The 25,525-nt window shown below is 41.6% G+C and overlaps 3 protein-coding genes across 6 annotated transcripts in view; 1 reads left to right on the forward strand and 2 right to left on the reverse strand.

The window, feature by feature from the left end:
• LOC119034099 (SH3 and PX domain-containing protein 2A-like) overlaps positions 1-135 on the reverse strand; it is a 60,609-nt gene extending 60,474 nt beyond the window's left edge. The window contains exon 1 of one of the 2 annotated variants that reach the window (XM_037124823.1): positions 1-135. The gene's annotated coding sequence lies outside the window, so the exon portion shown is untranslated. The other variant, XM_037124821.1, reaches the window with a different exon arrangement.
• slka (STE20-like kinase a) lies at positions 28-22,577 on the forward strand. 2 transcript variants are annotated; one of them, XM_037124818.1, is made up of 19 exons: positions 28-627; positions 3,426-3,590; positions 6,383-6,431; positions 6,988-7,137; positions 8,026-8,098; positions 8,444-8,638; positions 8,862-8,943; positions 9,139-9,270; positions 10,057-11,307; positions 11,396-11,526; positions 12,038-12,161; positions 12,489-12,668; positions 16,465-16,536; positions 17,553-17,682; positions 18,838-18,962; positions 19,062-19,256; positions 19,666-19,791; positions 19,979-20,092; positions 20,241-22,577. In XM_037124818.1, exons 1-19 carry the CDS (start codon positions 478-480, stop codon positions 20,385-20,387), a joined length of 3,591 nt encoding a protein of 1,196 aa, XP_036980713.1. In that variant the 5' UTR covers positions 28-477; the 3' UTR covers positions 20,388-22,577. The 2 variants fall into 2 exon arrangements, with proteins under 2 accessions (XP_036980713.1, XP_036980714.1); XM_037124819.1 differs by lacking the exon at positions 16,465-16,536.
• LOC119034097 (collagen alpha-1(XVII) chain-like) overlaps positions 22,392-25,525 on the reverse strand; it is a 25,182-nt gene continuing 22,048 nt past the window's right edge. For both annotated transcript variants that reach the window (XM_037124817.1, XM_037124816.1), the window contains exons 51-56: positions 24,908-25,057; positions 24,580-24,819; positions 24,138-24,302; positions 23,906-23,986; positions 23,736-23,819; positions 22,392-23,634 (exon numbers count right to left, since the gene is read on the reverse strand). In XM_037124817.1, the coding sequence (XP_036980712.1) occupies positions 23,561-23,634; positions 23,736-23,819; positions 23,906-23,986; positions 24,138-24,302; positions 24,580-24,819; positions 24,908-25,057 (794 nt within the window). In that variant the 3' untranslated portion in view covers positions 22,392-23,560. The remainder of the gene's footprint in view (positions 23,635-23,735; positions 23,820-23,905; positions 23,987-24,137; positions 24,303-24,579; positions 24,820-24,907; positions 25,058-25,525) is intronic.

A 25,525-nucleotide genomic window follows, 5' to 3' on the forward strand; every position in this document is an offset into this window, starting at 1 on the left:
CGTTAGCTTGATGCTAGTTCGCTAACTTCTGTCTGGTCAGCCAACCGAAGCATGGGTCCCTGTGGCTCTCTCTCATTTTCTCTTGCTAACGTTAGCTAAGTGATGAAAATGCCGTATTGAGTGTGATGATATTGAGGATATATCCCGTCTCATCTTTTTGTCAACGCGAACACCAGCCTCTGCGGAACGGCGAACTCTTCTCCGTATCCCTCACCTCCCCGACCAGGCAGCCGCGTCCTATGAGCACTGCTAGCTATGATGTGATTATGAACTGCCGTCGAGGGAAGTTATAATTGATATTATCACAGCTGAATGGCGACCAAAGCAGCTCGCCTGCCTTCATTTAACGCCTGCATGCTGTTGTTTCGCTAGCCATTTGAGCTCCGCCGACGGGAGGAACCGCTATAATTTCTTGGCGGAAATAACCGAAGAGACCGCATCCACAGACGGCACTGTAACTACTTCACGTTCGAAAAGATGTCTTTCTTCAATTTTCGGAAGATATTCAAGTTGGGGCCTGATAAGAAGAAGAAGCAGTACGAACATGTACACAGAGACGTTAACCCAGAGGAGATTTGGGAAATCATTGGTGAACTGGGTGATGGAGCATTTGGGAAAGTGTTCAAGGTAATGTGGTACATCCGCCTTGGGGGTTTCTAACCTATTTCTTTAGACACTCTTCGCTTCCATTATGTTAAATGATGTCGCATTCAGGTCGTCGTATATTTCATTAAAATGATCATCATGAAGGCGGTATCCTCTAGGCCACAAGAAATACACATTTTCGTTCATATGTGTGTTACGACACTCATTAAAAACGGCACTGTAACTGCTAAAATCTTCCTGTTGAGCATTTGTGAAGAAACATGTTGTTTAGTGACAGTTTAAACTCACCTGGTGAGTGTGTCAGGGGCATTTCCAATGTTGAGGGGTCTAAGTAAGGTAGGCCAGGTCATAAACACGACTTTGCAATGTCATTTGCAATGTCATTGAGTTCACTTTGTCAGAATAAACATGACCTAACAAATGTCAAGTCTTGAGATCAGGTGCCATTAAAAGTCAAATCCCAGCCTTGTGAAATGGGAATTTGTCTACAAAAGCAAGAGCAGCTAGTTTGTGAATGCCATACAATTTGACAGGTGCACAGGTGTGTATGTAGATTAAGTGCAGTGGTTAACACTTTTTGAGGTTGATGGTCTGTTTGTTTCATCAACACAGACTGTAAATTATGCATGAGGCGGAGACAATACCCACAACACCAGTTCAGTACAATGCAAATTTAATGACAAACCCCCCAGCAATGCTTGTGAACATTCAGTTTTTGTTAAGACAGGGATTGTTTCCTTCTGCAGGTATCCCTGTAGTAGGCTGTAGTGTAACAGTGTTGGATTGCGTTATCCGGCGAGGTATTCATGGTTTTGTGTCCAGCGCCTGTAATCTCTGCTGCCTGACGTACCTCTCCAAGTTTATCTTTGTGTGGATTTGTACTGGGCTGAGAACAGCCTTTGGGAAGGTCAGCAAAATGACAAATATTCAGCCCTGCCCATATGCCGGTATGTCTTTGAGAAGAGGTTAAATGGTGTTTTTGTCAATCTCAATACAACCTCTTTTACACAACGTTCGAGAAAGGACTGAGGAGTATCCTGCAGGGTTTACACAGTAATCAGATCAGAAATGTAGAGCGCTTGCGCTGTTAGTTGATTTGAAATGAAGAAAATAATCGTTGTTGAGTCCCTAAAATAGTAGTTCAGTTAAAAGTAGTTTCACATGAGGCTCCATCTCCTCATCGGTACAGGACTCTTGAACCCAGTTGAACAGCTCTCTTCCTCTCTCCCTGCGACTTATGTTGTCCCTTCCTGGAACTCTTCTGATCAAATAATGTAGCAGATGGCCCAGAAATCTCTGTTTGCTAGTTTCCAAGTCATATTAACTGATTAACTAACCGTGATGAAAGCCAGAAGACTATTGTGCCGTGTCCGACCACAGTTGCAGTCTAATAGATAGATTTGTGTGTATAGACGACTTAGAAGGGGTGGGGAGGTGTTGCCTTCATCAGGTCAGGTTACTATCAACACAGACTACGTATTTTATCAGTTATTTCACAGGCTTTTGGTGGCTTCCTCATTTGGGCAGGGTGGCAGAAATTACCAGTGAAGTGTGAATCAGCTGACATGAACACATCATCCTAGCCTTTCTTAGTGAAGAGGCGTGTCGTTTTTATTGTACCTAACACAAACCGCTTAAATGATTGTGCTTGCTTAGCCTGTCAGTCCGCAGTCAGATTGGCATTCATGTCTTATAATATGAGAGACAGAAATTCAGTCCTGCTGAGTAGTGTGACCAAGCAATACAGAATCATCCTTGCTATGATCGAATCAGTTTTCTAATGCTGAAAGATCATGTTTATTTTTTAATGACACCCACTTCCTCTCATTTATTCCCTCAAACCAGACCAGAGTAGTGCAAAATGTCGTATACATAATGACTAAAGGTCACAGACTACACATATATAGCTCAACGACAAACAAATGATCACTGCCCTCTCCATCTTTAAGCTAATGTTAAATATGAATTAATGGTGGCCTGTGCTAGACATGCGTTGGCCATTACAAAGGGAAAGACACAGAGAGTGTGTCAGGTCAGAACTGTGTAAATATAGGGTGTGACACACTCTGGGCTGCAGCAGTTGGTCGTAACACTCCCTCCCTTCTCTTTTTCCTTAACTCCCAGAGATTGTGTCTGTATCCATAAACAGTAAATCCCAAGCAGGCCTTAAAATAACCTCCTGCTACTTGTTTGACGAGTGAGAGGTAATTTTTTCTATTAGTCTCTTCAGTACAGCCTAGCCAGGAATGAATTTTTCGGAGCATGTGTTACCCAGAAACCTATTAAAAAGGACATTTATTTGCTATAATCTGTATGTTTGTGCCACTGCAACTTTATTTGACCTTACAGCAGGTGTATGAAAGTGAAAGGAAAGAAAGAAGAGATGGTAGAAAAGGAAGAGGGGGAAGTGAGCAGGCGTGACAAGATCAGCTTTTGCTAGTAGGTCAGGAGATGATGGGGTGTATTGTAAAGGTTATAACTTCAGATGGGTGTTTTTTTCCCCTCTACAGTTATTTCCCTTTTGAATACATAACTATGTGTTATCATAAAGTCTATGAAATGTATTTATAGAGATCGCTTTGATCTACACAAGCCATAAAGCGTTCCAGTGTTTATAGATCTAGTTTCAAAGTGGCTTTTGTCTTTAATGAAGTTGTTGTTGTTGATGGATGTGCTTCCACAATAGCCACTTCACAGCACTCGCCCCAACAAAGTAAGTCAAGCTGATTCTTCTGTAAGCCAGCCAGCGATATAAGAAATATATTAAATCCCATACTCAATGATCAGTTTCCTTCTTTTGTCCTCCATGTTGCTTTCAGGCTCAGAACAAGCAGAATGGGACCCTTGCTGCTGCCAAGGTTATCGACACAAAGACGGAGGATGAGCTGGAGGATTACATGGTAGAGATTGACATTCTGGCCTCCTGCAACCACCATCACATTGTCAAACTGCTGGATGCCTTCTATTTCGAAGGCAAACTTTGGGTAAGTAAGCAAAGCGCCTGACTGAGAGAACTGTTTTTTTTTTCTTCCTCGTTTGTTGCTGTTGATTTGAAGCCAAGGAGACACAGAGGCAGTGAACCAGTCACGCATGGAGACACACAAATTCATCACAAGCCAGTATTCGTCATGCTGTTACTCAAAGGACTCTTGTATTTTTATACTAAAGGCTTAATAGTAATGGGTTTTCTCTCTCTTGCACTGCATGTTCTATTGCTTGATCCTCCAGAAGTCCCAGGTCACATTAGGAAAAAAAAACATAATATAGATTGCACATTATCAAATTTAAAATGATGGATTATGTTATTACAATGTAAGTTAAGAAAGGCTCTGATAGCAACTGGAACTTGTGAATTGCAGTGGAATACTTCCCATTTTGACCCTCCCACAAATCTTAAACTGTGAATATGGTTCCTTTATAGTGACAAAATAGCAAAACATGTAAAAGCCTCCTCTGAAAAGAGTCCTGCGTCTGCTTCCTTATCAAGCTATTTTAATGTGAGCAGAGAGTTGAGTCACAGTGCATTTTTAATACATAGTCAGTAGATCTTATTCTGTGTGCAGTAAGAGGCCCCAGAACAATTAGGTCCTGGCAGGTGGTGTCATGTGACCATCCCTTGTGGACTGGCCACATCTATGGGATGATAATGGAGTGGTTTTGGTGGCGGGAGAAAGTGCCTGTGAATAATTCAGAGCTGCATACAGGTTGTCCCTCGGGCCCCTGTCTTAAAGCAGCATTATGAATGTGTTACTGCCTCTGCTTTGCATGTGTTTGGTTGAGTTAATGTTTTGTTTTTTTTCTACAAAATATTAATCAAGGAAAGTCTGTTGCAGAGAAAAGGGAAGATTTATATGCATGCATGATGTCCAATTTAACCTGAGATTATGATCAGCAGATTTTAATTTGTGCACATTTGTAACACCTGTCAGAATCCTACCAAAGTAAATCAACAGAGAGATTGCTGTGGCACAATAAGTTGTTGTTATGCAGACAAAATACAACTGCTTGGTTTGTCCTCTTTATTTTGAATCCCCGAATGGAGGGTGGTGCTCGGGTGTAGCTCTGATTGATTTTTGTGTATCATCTGATACCATGAGCTGCCGTCTCACTGGCAATGCCAATACAGATGAAGCGGTGGCTGGGTACATTACATCAGCTACTACAGATGAGGTCAGGAGATGGTCTGGTTTACATCTCAATAACAGTACAAGGGAGTGGTATTATGTTCATCTAATGCACTACAGCTTCACAGAGATAACTGCGCTGTAAACTGTTGAATCCATAGTTATGGATTGTATCATCAGACAGGAGGTCATGTAGTTTGAATACGCCTCACCTCTGCTGGGCTCCTTGTGTTCCAGTCTAAACTTCTAATGTAGCTTTATATGTATGTTGTTAAAACTTTCACACAGGGATTTGACAAGTGACAGTCAGTTTAAGACATTAAGGTTATTAACTCCCTGACTTACAGTCTCTCATCAGTGCATTTCTTTTCAGATCTTCCCTAATATTACTGGAAAAGGTCGACCAATAGTGGATATTTCGAGGCCAACTTAATGATGGTAGTTGGGAAATAGTTAGTTCTGTTGGACAATGGATGATGTGCTGTTCTGTGGCTGAACTGATCTAATTTGTTATTTTAGATTAAGAGGGAGATTAAGAGGATTTAGATATTTTCAGCAGAATTGGCCCTCAAATGATAATGGTTGACATCCCTATACAAAATGGTGACGAAGTCCCCTGCAGTCGGTGTAGGCTGCACGTTCATCAGTAACTATCGGAGCCTAGTTCAACCGACAACAAGAGTTTGCAAAGGGGCCTATTGGCAACCTCAAATCACTTGTATGCTTTTGACATGTTGACATGAATATTTGTGGCAGTAGTTAAACTGTAGGAGTTAAATTGTCTCTTCTGCGTAAGACATTTTGACTTGACACTCTATGACAGATGTCTTATGCAGTATAGACGATTTAGATCCTACAGTGACAGACAGTGTTGGTCTAAGGCACTGCCAGGCGATACGGCCTTAAAAAAGCCTCAGGAAAGGCCCTATTGCGTTACACAATCTTGATATTTTTAAATCTCCTCAACATCACTTCATAGATACTACAACTGAGCAACACAATCAAACCAAATACCTCTATCAATATTGCTACAAAATTGTGGACATGAATATTGGTACTTTCACAAAATATTAACGCAATAAGATTTTTGACTAAAAAAAAGATGTAATATCGCTTTAATATATTTGAATGCTTGCCAAAATGAGGAAATTGTTATGCATCTGGATGTATGATGAAATATCCTGGGTGTGAGTCATAGCTACACATACACCCTAAAAAAAGAGAATTTATTTTGTAGAAATTGTTTTAACCGTATTGACCAACTGTCACAACGGTTTGCTTCAGAATCATTCTGAACATAAAGAAATCATGAGCAGATGAGGCCTCTCAGTGTCTCCATCTTGCAACTGAGAACCTCTGCTGATATTTCGACCCAACAAGGACTGACACATAAAGACTGCCCTGAAATGAAAAAGAAAAGATGTGTCTGTAGAGGATTCTCAGTGCGGCTGATCGATTGGCTTCTTGGAATGTCTCCACAGCGTAATCAATAACATAGAGTAGGGGGTTCTGATGTCTTTCCCATAAAGGTCATGTTGTTCACCTATCTTGCATAACTAGTCTGTAAGTTTGTTCTTAAAGCACACGATGGATTCATTGCACAACAGTACACATTACTTACTGCTCTGCTCTGTTTTGTTTTACCGTTGCAGATTCTGATTGAGTTCTGTGCGGGTGGTGCAGTGGATGCCATCATGCTGGGTAAGTCCCTCATTTATCGAAGGAAACAGAAAATTATTCTAAAGCTCTGGAGCCTTTTTCTTTGCTCCATCCTCAAGTGCCAACTCTCTCTCTCTCTATTCCATCCAGAAGCCTCTGTGGGATTTTTTTTCCCTCTCCCCAGTTGGAGAGGTTGTTCCAACTGTGTAATTATTGTAGCTCAGATTTCAAGGAGTGGTTAGTCCACTTCTAATACGAGCATTTTCTCTCTAAAACCTTAGACCTCACCACTTTTCTACAAGTGAATTACCATAACAAAAGGGATGCAAATTAATTCACTTTGCTTTTGGATGTTGATGCATTTTGCGTTGTGGTCTGACTCACACAGAGAGACATTTCTTCCCTCAGATTTGTCCAGTCATACATGCTGGCTGGTTTCAGGGTGGAGTTTTGTCGTCCAGTTGCTATTGGAAACCATCAGGATATCATATTTTGAATGTCCAAATGGCTCAGTCTGTGTTTTTGAAAGTGCATCGCAAAAAATACAAAAACTAAATAAGATCACTAATGAATTATCTCTGTGAATGTGTATCTACAGAACTGGAGAGGCCACTGACAGAGCCCCAGATCCGGGTGGTGTGTAGACAGACCTTGGAGGCCTTGATTTACCTCCATGAGAATAAGGTCATCCACAGAGACTTGAAAGCCGGGAACATTCTCCTCTCCTTGGATGGAGAAGTAAAACTGGGTAAAAATCTCTCATCTTTTGCTGCATTTGCCACTGAATGTATAGGATTATCACTCATGTTCCAGCTAAGCACACGTCAGATTACTCGCTTTAGAGCATTACACAGAACAATAACTGATTCATTGTTGACTCCTCTTAGATGTATGTCCTTGGTGGTTACTCTGAACCTTCCAGTGGGTCCAACACTAATAGGCTTTAGTAGCTAATTAGTAAAGTCAATTTTGGATCCCTTGGCCATCAATGCGGTACCAACCAGCTGAGCTATGTGACTTGTGGGATTGTGTAAAAGTGCACAGCACTGTGTTTACATATGATAAACCTGGAATGACTCATTCATGTGGCATCAAGTTTTTAAAAAAGTGTATTTTTTATGCACCACTTATGTACTGGAGTTGGTGATGCATTGAATCGGTTACATAATACGCCAAAAGTAAGAGCATTCATGTTGCTGCTGTAGCATCCATAGCTGCCGGCTCCCTGATGATTCATGTTCTGTAGGCAGAGGGTCATGACGCAGCCTGACAAACAATAATTATCAAGCAGTCACCAGACTTAATGATAGATCTCTCTTTCCCTCTAATGTGTGCACACTGTAAGTGGTGTGAGGAGAAAGAGAGGAGGCTGAAGTAGTTTTACAGGTGACAGAACTGCTGGGAATGATGATGGACTCTCAGAGCATTATGTAAGGGAGATTCTTCTGTCTTATTGGGGACATAATTAAAGAGTAATGGCAGGTTTGTTAAGACGGGATTCTGCCATAACTGTTTTGCTTTGGTAGAAATGTGTAATATGCTATTTTATGTCTTTTATTCCAATGGATTTACAACACAGAGTGTCATTATGCCTTTAATGATGATCAAAAGGATTGCAATTTATTTCTTCTTTCAGCTGACTTTGGGGTGTCTGCTAAAAATACCAAGACATTACAGAGAAGAGACTCTTTCATCGGCACTCCATATTGGTGAGTCATCTGTGTGCATACAAGAGGGCATTCACCCCTCTCTATCTGATAATTGTCTTAGCGTGTCCCACAGCTAGGGGTGACAATTATTTCTATGCAGTGGCACAAAGCTGTCATGGAATGTGGGATAAGAGAAAAAGCCTCATTCAGCAATTCGGATACACTCTGGTGTTTGATGACCTCAGCTGAAAATACTGAATAGACTTCCTATCTTTCAAATTCCAGACAGAGATGCACGCACAAACTGTTTGTTTTTTGGCCTAATCACAAAGCAACATGTCTGAATGTACTTGTCCAAAACTAGCTAAATGCTCATCACAAACCCACTGACTTCTAATCACACAGGATGGCTCCAGAGGTGGTGATGTGCGAAACGTCCAAAGACCGTCCCTATGACTACAAGGCTGACATCTGGTCCCTCGGGGTTACCCTGATAGAGCTGGCACAGATTGAGCCACCCAACCACGAGATGAATCCCATGCGAGTGCTGCTGAAAATAGCCAAGTCCGAGCCGCCCACACTTATGCATCCCTCTCGCTGGTGAGATGGTGTGCTGGTGATAAGTAGAGGAGAGGTGTTTCCGGAATGGAAATAAGGACATGTTGACAGTTAAATGTCTGAGAGCTTGGTTAATTGTTAATGCCTGACTCTGAACGGCCACAGGGAATGTATGGTATTAATTATATCACACAGAGCAGGACCCAGGGACATTTATTCTGGTCTACAGCCAGCAAGCTGAATCTTTTTTATTTGTCCTCGAAAGGTCACCAGAATTCAACGACTTTCTTCGGAAATCTCTTGATAAGAATGTGGACAATAGGTGGGGCCCAGTACAGCTGCTACAGGTGAGCTGCCTGACTTCATTCACTCCCTGCTGTTATCTCACAGTACACAACCATCCACACAGCCTGTAGTATCACCCAAATATGCATAAACACACAGAATACAATTTGAATGTGTTTATTTCTGTTTTGCTGTTCCTCTGACACAAAAGATTTCTAATTCATGTTGATGTCTTTTGTCTTTGTCCATCTACATAGCATCCTTTTGTCGCAAATGTCACTGATAGCAGACCTCTCAGAGAGCTCATCGCCGAGGCCAAAGCTGAAGTCACAGAGGAGATCGAGGACAGCAAAGAGGAGGAGGAGGAGGAAGAGCCAGATACACCCGTGGTATGTACTTATTTATTGGCTGAGGGTCATTCCTTGCCATCTCAAGGTGGCCATCCTGGTTCATGTCACAGATTTTTGTGGGGAAACAATCATAATCAAATCAAAAATGTATTTTAGATCAATGGGAATGATTCTTTGAAATACATTTCTAATTTTCTTTTGAGTCTTTGCAAGTGTATTTTACTAAAGTGTATTACTGCCAAACCAGAAGTAGAAGAATGCATTATGGTAATAATATCTGAAAATTGTCCCTATTATAACAAGCTGTTTTTCATGTTATATCAAGTTATTTTCACATTATGATGACACAGAAACTATATTGTACCACACCAGCAATAAAACAATGTAAGTTATCATGTTTTAATGTGAAACTTTTCACAGTTTGACAAAATAAATATTACAACTACAATTATTTATATATATTTATGTGTTGTCATAACATTAGTTTGTATGTCGTTATAACGTTATATATGAAAAGATTTTGTTATATCTTGAGATATGAAAATAACATTTTCACATTATAAATCAACAGTGATTGGATTATTTCTTTTGGTTTAAAATGTACCCTCCACATTGAGGAAACTCCATTGAATATTTGAACCACATATTCATCTAAATAGTTAAAAGTTATTTGGTCCTGCATTAAAAATTGAGTGCCTCAAATCTCACTAAAAATAGATTTGGAGCTGGAGAAGAAATGCCTTCTAATATATTGCATTGCTGTGACAATTTCTATCAATAACTGATGACATATTTTGATGTTCATATTTCTCTAACTATGCTCAGACGGCTCCTGGGCACAAGCGAGCACCATCAGATGTCAGCGTTGCCAGCTCAGAGGATGACAAAGTCCCACCAACTCCCTCCACACTGGAGTCTGTTATAGAAAAGCCGACGGTCGAGCCTGCTGAGGACCACACCAGTGATAAGCTGTCTGATGAAGGACTTGGAACAAGTGAGGTAGACAAGACTGAGGAGGAGAAACTTAATGAGGTGTCTGATGCCAGTAATGAAGACCTGGCACCTGGACTAATAGAGCCCACCAAGGACTTGATCTCACAAGAGTCTACAGAGCCTAAACCAGAAGATGGTAAAGTAGAAGAGATTCCTGCTGAGCCTGAAGTATCACAGCCAGAGGAACCTGTGGAATCAGCAGATACTGAAGAACTTGTAACAGACGGTCAAGAAACAGAGGAGCAACAGAAGGAAGTACAAGGGGATAAAACAGAGGAGGAACCGACCCAAGTAATAGAGCAAGAAAAGGAACCAGAAGAGGTGAAAGAGGAGGAAGAAAAAGAAGCAGGTACAGAAGAATCCAGAGAATCACAAGCGCAACCTGAAGAGGCACCAGAAGAACCAGAATCCATACCAGAGAAGGTGACACAAGTAGAAGAAGAAAGTAAAAAAACAGATGAAGAGATTCCTGAACATAAAGAGTCAGAAGATAGAATAGAAGACAATGTTAATGGAACAGATGTTAATACAGGAACAGAAATCATAGATACAAATGTAACAGACACAAACATAAATGGAGACACAAAGCCGAGTGTGGACGAGTCCCCCGCTGAGGTTTTGTTGGAGAAGGAGGCCAAAGAAAGTCAACCAGAGGAGAAGCCAGAGGAGGAGGCCCCTGAGGAGGCAGAACAGCCAGAGAAAGACAATCACCCTAGAGAGGAGGTTGAAGTGGAGGAACAGGCACCAGCTGCATCCATAAATGGAGTCAGTGATGAAGCCAAAGACACCTCTGAGGATTCAGAACAAGTGGTCCCATGTAAAGATGTCCCTGCGAAGGAAGATGAGGAGAAAGTCGCTCGTGCAGATGAGAGCACGTCCCAAGATACCGTCTCTGTCCCAGAGAGTGAAACCGATTCAGAAAGCAAGATTGAGCATGGAAGTCCTGCTGTGATCAAACCAGATATGGAGAAAGACTCTGACTCTGGAAGCAGCTCTGCTGCTGATAGTAACAGCCTTGACCTCAATCTGTCCATCTCCAGCTTCTTGTCCAAGAGTAAAGAAGGGGGCTCTGTGTCTATGCAGGTAAGCATAAAGTGTTTATCATGTACAGCTTTAGTTAGCAACATTATTTTGACCATATGAGCCCTAAAAACATCCCTGTTTTTTATAGGAGTCGAGACGTCAGAAGAAGACTCTGAAGAAGACACGTAAGTTCATGGTGGACGGTGTAGAGGTCAGTGTGACAACGTCAAAGATAGTGACGGATAATGACACCAAGAGCGAAGAGATGAGGTTCCTGAGGTACGTATGTATTCAGGCTGCTTACCATACCGTCGCTCTAAATATGTGACATGGCCTATTTAACATGCCTGCCTTAAATAGTTCTCGTTCACTTCACAACTCCCACAGCTTTTAACAAATGCCAGATGGGTTATCTCCCGTGATGAATGCTGCATTATGTTACTGTCATCCTCCACGTTGCCTTTTAAAGACATGACACGCTGTGTTGAATGTTTACACAAGTGCACTGCCGTCTGATTATTTACCGTTGGGTTCATGAGCTTATGTCAGTTGTGAACAGAGTTAACATGTATCAGTTTAACAACTACTGATGCAGAAAGCAGGAAACAGTCATGTGAGGCTCAAATATATTTTAAGTTTCATGTAAAAATAGGTACTGAAAAAAATTACGTAATCTCATCTCAGAAATGAAAAGTGTCTTGTGAATAAAATGCTATATTGTTGACAAACACCTGAATTTGAGATGAGTCTAATCTGGTGGCACCCTGACCACACTGTGTGGTTTCCTCAGGCGGCAGGAGTTGAGAGAGTTGCGCCTCCTGCAGAAAGAGGAGCAAAGGGCCCAGCAGCAGCTGAGCAACAAGCTGCAGCAGCAGAGAGAGCAGATCTACCGGCGCTTTGAACAGGAAACAACTGTGAGTCAGTTATTTGCTGCATCGCAGTGGTGTGGTGTTTTTTTTTTTTTTTTTTTTGTATTGGGCCAACTCGTAGGAAATGAGCTGAACATGATATAAGTCTGACGGCAGGAATTCAATGAAGCAAGCTGTCTCTCTCGCTTAGCTTCTACTGTAAAGCAAAATGACACCATAAAATATCTTTTACCATTAATCTTTTCCTCCCTCCTAAGCAACAGACATATGAACCTATCTATGTTAATCTTATGATGATATTGGATCACATATTAAACACTTGCTGTTACCTTGTCAGGCTAATGCTTGTGTCTGTTGTTTCTGTCCGTGCAGGCTAAGAAGCGTCAGTATGACCAAGAAGTGGAGAATCTTGAGAAGAAGCAGAAACAGACCATTGAGCGACTGGAACAGGATCACACCAGCCGCCTCCGAGATGAAGCCAAACGCATCAAAGGGGATCAAGACAAGGAGCTCTCCAAGTTCCAAAACATGCTGAAGAACCGGAAGAAAGAGGTACAGCCGTGCATGACAACGATATTTCTGCATTAGCGCTTAGCTATGGGAGCTTGGGGTTGTAAGCATTTGCATGTCATACAGTATACAAGCCGTCTAATGGAGCATGTTTTTAACAACTTAGCTGGTGGCATACTTGGCTGTGTCATATTAATCCTATGGGAGTGGTGTATCTTGCTGTTCTGTCTGGTACTGTATGTGTGCAAATGATAGCAACAGACAGACTGTGCTATCTTTCTCCTAGCTGCTGCTAGCTCCATGTTGTTGTATCCATTATTCATCAGCCCTGAGGCTTCTGGTTGCCTCATAAGAAATACTGGGCTGCTACTGAGTCTGTTTGTTATTTTTAGAGAACAATTTAATAAAAGTTCTGGCTGAGGATACAATCTTATCATGATGGTATACTGGGCTTGTTCTAAAGACATGCTGTGCTTGGTCTTTATTAGTCCTCTCTGCCCCTTCTCTGCTTGGCAGCCTTAACTGCTTTGTTGGATTTTTTTGGGTGTGCTTGCAGTTTTTGTGTTTGGCTTTATGCAGCTTCGTTACGGCAATAGTGCCTTTTGGCATCTTTGATGCCTTGGTGTGTGTTGTAAAGCTCGCAATTTGCTTTCTGAGCCAAGTACAATATATTTTCCTTGTGCAGGTTGGCTTAATATGGTTGCTTCAGCCCTTAGCTGCGTTCTATGTGTTTTCTAAGTATGCTAGTAAACTATATGCGTATTGATAAAATGTTTTGCAATGTTGTATTCTTTATTGAACATGTATTGGCATTGTGTATTTAACTAACCATGTCTCTCGTATGAGTGTGTGAGGTGGCTTTGGTCATGGGAATGACCGACTTGCTGTTGGTTGATGGTGTTGGGATCATTTTTGGAAATAATTTAAGTCTCAGTCAGAGTAACTGATGTGGAATCATCCTCAATGTCATATTATTATCGACTTAAATTCCATTTATCCAGTGCATTTCCATACAATTTAAAAACAACATATAAGCAGTAAACAGTCACTATCATTCAGGGTTACACACGCAGTATTACACTATAAAGAAATACTCTAACACGTAGACTTGATTAATAGTGTTGAAAACAGAAGTGGGTTGGTAGCTGCTATGCCGTGCAGACTGTTGCCAGAGTTTAACACTATCTTTAAAACGAGCGGTGTGGGCTTTGATGCTGAGATATCGTTTACTAGCAGTGAAAATAAAAGATGGACGTGATAAAATTTGTCTCTGATGATAGCGTGTACTCTGCTCCTACACCTGATATCAGATATCTCATCAAAGTGTGGCTGATTACTTCCTCTAGATTTGAATTAATTCTTGAAGAGTAACTTACATATAATAAAACAAACAAAACAAATCTAGTGTAACGCCTTTTGCGGTTGGGGAGGATGCTGCAAGTAACTTAGCCACTTGCAATTTATCAGAATACATGCAGCTTCCTCTGGAGTGGCAAAATGCTTCATACTACTTGTTTCACATATGCAGTAGTACTCCCCAAAACCTGTAAACACACTTGAACTACTTAGTCTTATGTAAGAACACTTGTGATAGTACAGTGATAGAAACGGAACATCCAAGAAAACAAAATAACTATTGTTGTTCCTTCCTTGGACTGAGACAGCGAGTCTGTTGGCCCACCTGTGAGTAATATGATAGTGGAGATTATTTCCCGCTCTCACTGCTTGCAGACTTTCTATCTACCCACGAACAGATTACATCACACAGATCTAGCTACATTAGTTTAGCTGCCAGTTTTACAATGGTACAGTGGTGTTAAATGCTACAGTCTATGAACTGCAGTCCTGCGTAGGAGTGCAAGACAAAAGAAACAGTATCCATCCACACATCTGTCGATAAGCAAACTGAAGTGGGTCAAGGATACCAGGTAATATACTACAATATGAATGTTTTATCCAGTTTTTTTAAAGCATTTTCTTTTCAAAATGGCCTCTAGTCCTTAAGACATGTTATCAAAGATTTCTTAGATACTGGATGATTGCTTATGTATGTGTATGAACAGCAAAGAACCATCGACACTTGAATTATTCTGTATATGGCGTGATGCTACATTAGATGATTCCAACTCAGTTACTCTTTTTAATTTCTGAAGGCAACAGTGAACATCTTGATGGCTGTGGGACTTAATTTAATGCAAATTTAATACGATGATAAATGAAAGGGGGAGCTGATTTTGAGGACTAACACATCTTCTGCCATGTACCAGTCAAAACTCATAACTCGACTCTAACTGGTGCAGATCAAACTTACTGATCTGACGTGCTCTGAAAATCTTCTAATCAAAAAGGCTGACTGACAATTTCAAAGGAATATCAGACGAGGAAATTAAGCATGCTGTCTTTGAATCATTTGGTGGCTGGATGCAGTATCTCTCCTCTCAAAGTCGTCCGTGCATGTTTCCTACTGTTGTTGGCCGGCTTTGTTAGATTTCCAGAATGTACAGCATCAACCAGTTTCTGCACACACACTGTAGGCCAAACAGGAAGTTGGACAGTCTCCCAAACACATGAGAAAAGAGCTCATGAAACGCGTAAAGGAAGATCTGTCGCTCCTTAAGACTGCAGAGGTAAACCGTCACCTGCTGTCTCTTACTCTGAGAGTAAGATTACTCTTTCTTTCTCTTTCTCCTGTTCTCTTTCCCTACAGCCTCATTCTTTTTGTATGCATATGCACAAACACTTGAATTGCTGTGTCTGTAATCGCTCTATATTAGCTATCGAGCGCAGTGTAATAACATTTTATTTGAGCGTCTGAATTTTTGGTCAGACAATAAGACGATACATATATTAACTGTGGGACTATAGAAACTCTGGTGGTATAAAGACAGCATGAGAAAAGATGCAAATCAATAAGCTGAACTCCTTTATAGCTCTGCTGGATTCACATAATTGTTTCATCAATGTGAGGAAGCAACTTGATATATTATGGCAGATAATTATCAAGATTAGCCAAAAGATAGTTACTCCCATCAGTCATTTTACCTACAAGTGGTCTTTACTCCGTTTATAGAACATGTAATATATTAGATGTATATCAATATCACAGCATGATAATTACAGCTGAAACAGTTAGTTGATTATTCGTTAGTTGTCTGATAGAAATTGTGATGATTCATTGTATCCTAATGTCTACTCAACATCCCACAATGCAGTTCTTCACCTTCACTCCTGAGATTACTTGTGTGGATTTTACAGTACTCATGTCAGTGCTAATAAAAAATGATTAAATGATTCATCAGTGTCCACTCTCCTTTTACTGCCCGCCACAGAGCGCCCTGCAGTGTTATTATAAAGTGAATCAATGAGTGACTGAACGAGGGAGCGATTACAGGCACAGCGTTTGTTTCCACAGCAGACTCCTGTACTGAAAGCCCTTTTCCAAACTTAGTTTCCTGTGTATCTTTTATGTATTAGACATGAGTCATGTGGAGAAAGGCCTTCTTTTCTTTGAAAGGTAACTCTTATTAACGCTCTGTGAGTCAGTAGCATGGAAAGTAACAAAACTGCTCTTTTGCAAGTTGGATTAAGCTCAAGTGCTGGAATTAAGAGCCGCTTTCAAGCATGAAGAGCGGCATTAATGACGAATTAATTGACTTTCTCCTAACTGTGATGTGCGCCTTAAACTCACTGATACCCCCAAACAAGGAAAGGGCCATCTCTTACTTAGGAAGAATCAGTGTGTGTGTGTGTGTGTGTGTGTGTGTGTGAGAGATGTTTAGCCTGTTGTGTGCTGTCTGTCCCTGATCAGGGCGAGTGCGCTGTGTGCTCTCCTCCGCAGGCAGTGGCCCAGGTTATGATACAGTCTTTTCAGTTGTCCTCATGTGCACTCTTCAACGCTCAGATGCAGGATGTAAGTCCCCCCCCACCCCCCTCCGCCTTGTTTCTCTCCGCCTCTGGCCCATACTTAGATGTGAGCGAACTTACATGCCAGGATAGTTTGTGACGGTGTCAGTTTTTACTTTAAATACAACACATGTAAGCATGGGCGGTGTTTTGTTTTTTTTGAGTGTTGTCATCACTGTGTTTGTGCGGTGGATCTCTCCTCCTCTCCTGCTCAGTATTTTTCCTCCACAAATCCGCAAACGTTCTACGTCTACGTCTGTGTATTTTATATGGTATTTATATTGTAATACATCGTTTGTATGAGTCATGGAGTAAACATGTACCGTACTCTTCTCCAGAGGTGTAGTAGTCAGTTCCCTTCTGACCGACTGCCTTAGAGGATGGATTTTAAAGTCTCTTCTCTGACATTTTAACCATCTCAGTTAGGAATCAGCAGTATAAGAAATAAAAATGTTTCCAGGTTTTCTACTGATGAAATCTGTATAATTATCTGATCAATTAGTCCCTGATCATAGTTAAGTAATAGCAGTGCATAACCCTCAATTTGCCACCAGCTGGCTGGATCATTACATCGTTTTGAATCATGTAGCGATAGGAAGTAATATTAACTGATAATTTGGCCCGTTCTGTGATGAGTCATGCATAATGTAGGCTGTTTCTCTGGACGATGTGAACGTCGATGTAGATGTTGTCTCACATAAAACTGTGAATGTGAGTCTTTGCTGGACTGTTAACTTCTTTCTCTCTCTTTCTTCACCTCCATTGTGGATCGTTGCCTTCCATGACCTCTGAGTGTCTCCTCTTCTGATTTCCAGCTGATGATGTGACATCTCAGTGCTCTGTGTTGTTCTGAACTTGAAGTGCTGGACTTGACTAGATTATATAATCATACTTCAGGCAGTTTTGATATTTAGATGTGTTTGTGCTGTGACATTTCCCTTTGCTGTCTCTCTCTGCTGTCCCTCTGTAATGATGGATTCCTCTGGCTGTTCCTCACTGCTCCTCTTCTTCCTGGCTCCTCAGGAGCAGGAGTTCCTACAGAAGCAGCAGCAGGAGCTGGACGGAGCTCTGAAGAAAATCATCCAGCAGCATAAACTGGAGATCGCCACTATTGAGAGAGACTGCCTCAACCACAAGCAGCAGCTGATGAGAGGTAGGAGATAGAGGGGTGTATAGGGGTATATGCAGATCCTAGTTATAGCTGTTAATTATTAGGTAATAAGTCCCTTTACGATACTTAATAATATTGAAATGACTGTATAAGAATCGACAGTTTTTCCCACACATGACGCTGGCCATGAACGATTATCTAGTGAACAATTTGTCCTCACTCAGCCTCTGTTATCTCGTGACATTCACACATGCTCTACAGAGAAACACAGAGAGATGTCCTCTGGTAACACATCCCTCCTAAACACATTGATTTTGATGCACGACCTCTCCTGTCTGATGGCAGCCTGCTCATGGCGTTCTACTGTTCAAAGTGCACCTGGTTGTTGCAGTGTCATTTGATATCATGTTGGTTTCGATAGGCTACATAATTAGCAACAAGCTTCTTCCATACACAACTCAACTGCTGTGGTGAAAACAGAGTCAGGGTTGTATTTTTTGGGCAACTTTAATCCACATAATGCTGATGAAGAAAGTCAACAGAGCAGACACACAGAGGGAAACAGGCGAGGCAAGCCAGTGTGCCTGCATTAAAGTGGACAGTTAAAGCAACAGTACAAAGGCAAAGTTTTAAATCAATTATGAAAAAGATGTTTGAGTGTCATTCTCAGGTCGTCAACCACAGCCCCAGTCCCCAGGTTGTGCAATGCAAGGTCTTGGTCAACACTAAATTAAGTAACCGTAATAAAGCATTGTTCTGGGTCGGGGTAGTTAGAGTGAAGTCAAAGGAAATGTGAAACTTCTCTGATTTCCTGACAACACAGCTGAAGGCACCGTGTCAGCAAACTCATCCAAACAGACAGCACGATGTGACAGATTACCAAGAATCTTGTCCAAGTTTCGGGTCTCCAATTTTACTTTCATAACTGAAAGACATGAAACCAGTAACAGCGTGAAAAACATCTCTTTTTTTAACTTTTTCATTCAGTCTCGGCTGAATCCAAGCGTCACTGTCGTTGAGCACTGAGTGACACACAGACGAGAACACAGACATTCTGTTTGAGAAGACGTGTTTCAACTTGTGTCTGTTTGTTTTCATCACTCTGCTCGTCACCGGCTAACATGCATGTGCATGTTTGTGAACTCGTAATTGTGCGACATTAAAACGTGGTCATTTGTGTGTGTGTGTGTCTTGAAGCTCGAGAGGCAGCCATGTGGGAGCTGGAGGAGCGCCACCTGCAGGAGAAGCACCAGCAGCTTAAGCAGCAGCTGAAAGACCAGTACTTCCTGCAGAGACACCAGCTGCTGAAGAGGCACGAGAAAGTAAGAGCTTGGAGAGGAATCTACTCAGAGAGAACGTGAAATCTTATTTAACGCTGCTGAGCTTAAAAAAACCACTATCTTTGTGTGTGCACTTTATAGGAGATGGAGCAGATGCAGCGCTACAACCAGCGGTTGGTGGAGGAGATGAAGAACAAACAGACTCAAGAGAGGGTTCGTCTGCCCAAGATTCAGCGCAGCGAGGCCAAGACCCGCATGGCCATGTTCAAGAAGAGCCTCCGCATCACTGCCACTGCATCCGTCACCCCGGAGCAGGAGAGGGAGCGGATAAAACAGGTACAGACAGCGTGGCTACAGTTTCTGCCCGTCACGTTGATGTTAATGAACATGCACGGTCTTTTTTTAACAGCACTGTGTCACTCTGGCATACGGACTCACCTAACATCTGTCCAACTCAAACAGAACTCTTAATGAGGCCAGCCTGTCTGACCACAAAGTTTTCCATTCACCATTTCACAAATGTTACTGACTCAACTGACTTGAACATTCATTATCTACTAAATCTACTACTATCTACTGGTTAGTTTTGTTCTGACTACAGTGCAGTCTTGGAGGAAATATGAAACATCTTTAAAAAGTTTCGGCTGCAGAATTCAGCCAAAAGACCAGTCACGCAACAGCTAATGTTGGTGCAGTGTTGTGGCTCTGAACTGTTGTTCCATGTGTCTGTGGTATTTTGGTCCAGTTCGCTGCTCAGGAAGACAAGAGGCAGAAGAACGAGAGGCTGCATCAACACCAGAAACACGAGAACCAGATGAGGGATCTGCAGCTGCAGTGTGACTCCAACATCAGGGAGCTGCAGCAGCTACAGGTACACACACGTTTAACCTGTTTTAGATCACATTTTAAGCATTGAGCTTACTTTCTTATCTATGCTGACTCGGGTGCAAAAGGAGCAGCTTTAACACCTAACTCAAAAATGGTGCATGGTATTGAACCACATCCTGGTGTGGCTGCTGGAGTTGGACTTCTGGACTTAAAGGCACATTTTCTTACAGAATGAGAAATGCCACATTCTGATTGAACACGAAACCCAAAAGTTGAAGGAGCTGGATGAGGAGCACAGCCAAGAGATAAAGGAGTGGAGGGAGAAGCTCAGGCCCAGGAAAAAGGTATATGTAACATCCTTTGAATGTCTTTTATGAATACTCTCTAGGGTCGTATCATGCTCAGTATCACGCTCCTGCAGAGAGTTCAGATGTCTGAACAGTAATCCTCAGAGAGGTTGACTCGGGTGTTTGTATCTGGTGCCCCCTGCAGGCATTGGAGGAGGAGTTCACACGGAAGCTCCAGGAGCAGGAGGTCTTCTTCAAGATGAGTGGCGAATCCGAATGCCTTAACCCAACCACCCAGAGCCGAGTGTCCAAATTCTACCCCATACCACACCTGCACAACTCTGGTGTATAGCCTCCTCTCTGTCTGTGCTACCAGACAGACTCGGCCGCGTTCACAGACTCTTCCTGATGGAGCGACGTCATCTCTCCGACCGTTACCGATAAACACAAAAAACTTCTTCACTGCTTTGATTCCACCGTTAGTGAGCATGACGTGCCTACACACCGTTCCCTCACTTAATCAGAATTTTTCTCAGCTTGTTGGGAAACGTCCGATGGATAATATGCACTTTTTTGAGCATGTTCAAATTTAAAAGGTCTGCAGTTGGTAGCGAAGGCCAATCGTGCTTCACAGATTATTGTGAGCGCAGCCTGCTCCAGTATGAATGATCTCCAGTGCCTCAGTTCTTTTCTTTCTGCATTCAGGCCCTTTCTTGTGTTTTCCACCGCTTGCAGTACAAACAGTGCCCCTGAATGTCTCGCACATAAAGAACAGGTTATGATTTCCACCTATAATCCCAAAATGTTGAGAGGTCATTTCACATAAACTGGTGATGAAGTTAAACCTGAGGTCATATTTTGCTGCATGTTTGGCCGAGCTGGTTTAAGGGAAATGTGCTGGTGAGTTAAAAAAAGAAAACGTCTTTCAAATACAGCGTCATGTTGGGATCATGAGGCTGTAAATTCAGATTAAAAGGAATGTACTGTGTTGTAAGATGTTACATGTGTGCACCTGCATATGAAGTTGTATCAGATACTGTGCTTAAAATAAGGAGTTTACATTCTTGAGAACAAAATTATATCTGTTGCTTTAGTATTGCTGTATTCCCAAACGTACATTCCCCAGTTTAGTTCAACACAGGGCTCCCTAAAAACTCGGTATTTCGCCTGGAGGCTTTCCCTCGTGTGCCTGGCGCATTATTGTTGACTCGCATTGGGTGATTCGTCGCCTCTAACTTCAGACAGAGATGAGTTTTAATGTTTGTGATCGTCGCTGTTTGTGTCCTGTGTGAAAGGAAGAAGGTAAAAGTTAAGTTGAGTAATCCAAACAATGATTTAACTTAAACCTAACCAAGTAGGTTTTTTACCTAAACCTAATCAAACTGCGACTGAAAACTGAAAATACTCCTTTAAATACCTTAATAAGCCTAAAATCAAATATATAAAAATTACACATACACTATCTCCCGTCACCCTAATGGATGTCATGTGCAAGATCCATTCAACCAACACATTTTCGCTTTTGTCCATCTTAATACTATATCATCTGACTTCTTATATAACCACCCACACAGTCCTAAAAAGAAGTTTCCATGCACATAGATTTGAGGTCAAACTCAGACATTATTGAAAAACAATGTGTGGAGACGGAGCGTGCGCTGCTGTTTTGAAAAAAACACACTCGCCACACTCGATGAATCGCCAAGTTTTTAATGAAACCCAAGAGGTGTCCTGCTTCTTCCTGGAGAATGACATACTTTTTATTTTAGATATAAAAAAAAATAATCACTATATCTTCTGGGAGTTTGATTGAGCAGTGGTCTCACAAACAAGCGTTGTGAGACGAAACTTAAGGAATGTAAAGCTGTTTGATTTGCACTGTTTTTGCCACTTGAGCTAAAGACAAAAATATGCAGTAGTAAACTGTCAACGTGTCTTTGACAGCGAGTTACTTTTTCAAACTCCAAACTGACTGAATTGTCTCAACATTTCCCCTCTTTTTTTAACTCTTTTCTTTTTCCAAACATGCCCTTTAGTATTTTATGATCTAGTTTTCTAAACATGTATCCTGATGTATTGATGCTGTAATTTTGTTTTGATTGACAACCGTGTTGTATGAAAGGTAAAATGCTGTATCTGTACCTGTGGGAAGGAGAAGTGCTTCTTTGTATTTTATGAGCAGAGTATTCATAGACGGTTCACTAAAAGATAACCTGGTTAGTTTTATTTTGCCACATCAGTGCATGTGTTCAGTTCTGTATGCTGACATTAACATCGCCTAGTGTTTTGTCACAAATGCTGGATTTTTATCGGGGTTGTTGGAGACTGTGTCTTGTGAATTACACCAAACGCCCCATAGATTTGAAATATTTTTTTATTTCGTTCAGTCACAGCATTTTGGATGTGTCGATCATTCTACCACAATGAATAGTCATAGTATATGCATTTTTGATGTCAGATCAAACGTATGTATGTAAGTGTCTTTATAAATGGACATTTTCTTCTGTTGTTGTAAATAAAAAAAAACTGATCGTTTATTTGACATTGGAATCACCTCGACTTGAATTGTTTTGTTTGTTTGGTTTTTTTTCAATTTAGTCACATGAATATCAAGACTCACAAGTCCAAAAATAGATTTATTTGTGTGTCTCTCAAAGTATATTGATCAGATCAATCACGTTAAACATAATCTGGGAACATTTTTATAATTTAATCTTTCCAACACTTCAAGGTATAAAGAAAATATATGAATTTCAGTGCGCTCTTATACAAAAATATACACTCCAATCAGTCGTTTGTTAGTCATTATCTGAGTCCCTGTCGTTCATCTGCTCAACATCAAGTACACCATCAGTCCCAACCCTCACCCCCACCCTGCTGCCCCTCACTCTGACTGGAACTGTGTTAGCTTCAGATAGCGATGCTGTATATATTTAATAAATCTGTTTTGTATATCGTGAGTGGAGGCTGGACTTGATTTATGTGGGTAAACTGAAAATATTGTACTTGAAACAGTCAACACTAATATATTCCTCAATACAATAAAAATCCTCAAAAGACAATTAATACAAAAAAGAAAACATACACCTCAAGTTACACGAGCAGTGGGAAGAGACGCAAAGTGCACATGAAATATATCAGCTAACTTATTGCTTAAAAATAGTTTTCTCTTAAACAAAGCTGCCCCTGGAAAAAAAAAGGTTTGAATGCAAGCGTCTAACTGAGCACAGTAAACATTTTACACCCACATGTCAAATAAAAAAAAATTCAAAAAAAGAAGTCTGTGTTACAAAAACACTGACCAGCAGCTAAAAATCTTTAACTCTACTGAAGCAGTTTTTAAAGAAGCTGATGCGTTTTTTTGGCCACTTTTATTTGCTCAAATTGTCCCCTGAACTTTTTCTACAAATGGCAAGAAATAAGGAGCATTTTTCACTACTTGCATTGATCCTATAAAAAAAAAAAAAAAGAAGAAGAAGAAGAGAAAAAATTAAAGCTGACACGACCCAGCAGTGTGTTAGCCCTCTAGCCACCGTTGGCATGGCGACGGAGCTTCTTGCGACGACCACCTGCTTTATTCTGAACGACCTCTTTATTCTCTGCAGTGGGAGAAAGAAGAGACAAAGCATGTGATGAGTTAGGTCTATTTAACACCAGACATTTTTTTTTTGTTTTACTAAATAATTGGATTGATGTTTACCTGCGTCCCTCTTCTGCACTCTGTGTGGGATCTGGACCGTGTATGTTCCAGGGAGTCCTGGTAAACCTGGATTTCCTGGATCACCTGCAAACACACAAATCTCCTGCCTCAATCCACTAAAACAATACTTGGGAAGCAATAAGCTGTCTTTTATCATCAGCTCTGTTTACCCTTGTCTCCTCTGGGTCCTGGGTACCCTCTCTCTCCCCTTGGTCCGGGGCCTCCTGGCGGGCCGGTGACGGTACCGTAAGCTGCGCCAGAGCAAAAGCCCAGATTCAGTCATGATGAAGCAACATTTTCCAGCTGCACTTACATAAGTCTGGATAGTTTTCCATTGATGTAAGCTTTGACCTGATACAGTATGTGGAAAGTCATAACTGTGTCATAACTGTGTATGCTCACTTCTGAAGAAGGCCATGAGGTCAGCGGTGACGTTGCCGTAGGCGCCGATGACGCGGCTCTGACCGGGTGGTCCGGGAGGTCCGGGTGGACCAGGGGGGCCTTGAATCGCTCTCAAGTGTGCCCTCCAGGGACCCTCAACCATATACTCCTGCAGCAGGCCTTGATCTACAGGAGGGATGTTGTTTCAAAGTACTTTAGCGACACTCGTGTTGTCACACAGGTGAAGAGTTCAGGGGACAGATGACTCCAATGAATCAATTATAGACCCAATCAAAAAGTGTTGAAAAAAATCTATGAGCTTCAGAACCCACATCAGGAAACATTTCCAAGCATCATAATATAAACCAAAGTAAACTATTTTCACATTCTCATAGTTGTGGCAGCCCTGCTGACATCTGTAGCATATTCACCAAATGAAAGTAAAAGTAATGGATGCACTCACTCTTGATGTAGTCTGTAACCTTCATGGCGACGCTGGAGTAGTCCAGCGTCTCAGTGAGCCTGCTGATGTCGACGTCTCTGCGCTCGGTGCCGTAGCGAGAGTTGCCCTGAGAGTTGCCCTGAGAGTAGCTCTGGCTCTGCGTGTAGCCCTGGACGTAACCCGGCTCCCCACGCTCTCCCTTCTGACCTCTTGGTCCTGGAGGCCCTGGTGGTCCGATGATGGTGCGACGAACATTGTCACCTGAAAATTAAAAAAGTTTCATGGAGGTTAATGTTTGACTGCAGGCACTGATCACGTGTCTAATCTGTGTGTGACGACGGGATCTTACTGGTCAGATACTCCTGGACTTCAGCGCGGATTGTCTCCCGAGGGAAGTTTCCACTGTAGGAAACTGATCCACTGTAACCACCCGATGGACCCTGTGGTCCCGGTGGACCTTGAGGGCCAGGAGGGCCGGGAAGACCTCTGAACCCAGAGCCTGAGGAAGATTTAATTTAACTGTTATTGTCTTTTTCTAATATTCTAACCCCATTTATGCTGACAGTGGAGGACTAAATAAACGACAGTCAAGTCTCTGTCACTAAATGTGAAGCTACACTGAGAGGAATCCAAACGATCGGTTAGACGTGTTCACTGATTCATTGTCATTTTTAGTCACATTTTGCTGACTTCCTTCTTTGGATGAGTGTTTTTAGTTCAAATGCCGATGGAACTGGAAGGAATTTGTCTAGTATTGGTATGTTGTGAACACCGTGTCTGAAGAAAATGATGGATGCAATGTTTCATATCTTTGGTGATTTATTGGTCACAATTCAAATCAGAGAGCTGTGAATAGACTGAAACTTGTTTACCTATGCTGTCATTTCGTAGGTGTAACTGTAACATGTAAAGACAAATAGTTACAATTTGCTTATTTCGTGTACTTTATGGTTTTGCTAGTCTTTAA

The sequence above is a fragment of the Acanthopagrus latus genome, chromosome 15 (genome assembly GCF_904848185.1).
Source record: "Acanthopagrus latus isolate v.2019 chromosome 15, fAcaLat1.1, whole genome shotgun sequence".
In the NCBI taxonomy this organism is placed as follows: Eukaryota; Metazoa; Chordata; class Actinopteri; order Spariformes; family Sparidae; genus Acanthopagrus; species Acanthopagrus latus.

Coding starts and splice junctions, on each gene's coding strand:
- slka (XM_037124818.1), top strand. CDS start 478: ATGTCTTTCTTCAATTTTCGGAAGATATTCAAGTTGGGGCCTGATAAG. Junction 19,792..19,978: donor GGGAGCTGCAGCAGCTACAG/GTACACACACGT, acceptor ATTTTCTTACAG/AATGAGAAATGCCACATTCT. Junction 20,093..20,240: donor AGCTCAGGCCCAGGAAAAAG/GTATATGTAACA, acceptor TGCCCCCTGCAG/GCATTGGAGGAGGAGTTCAC.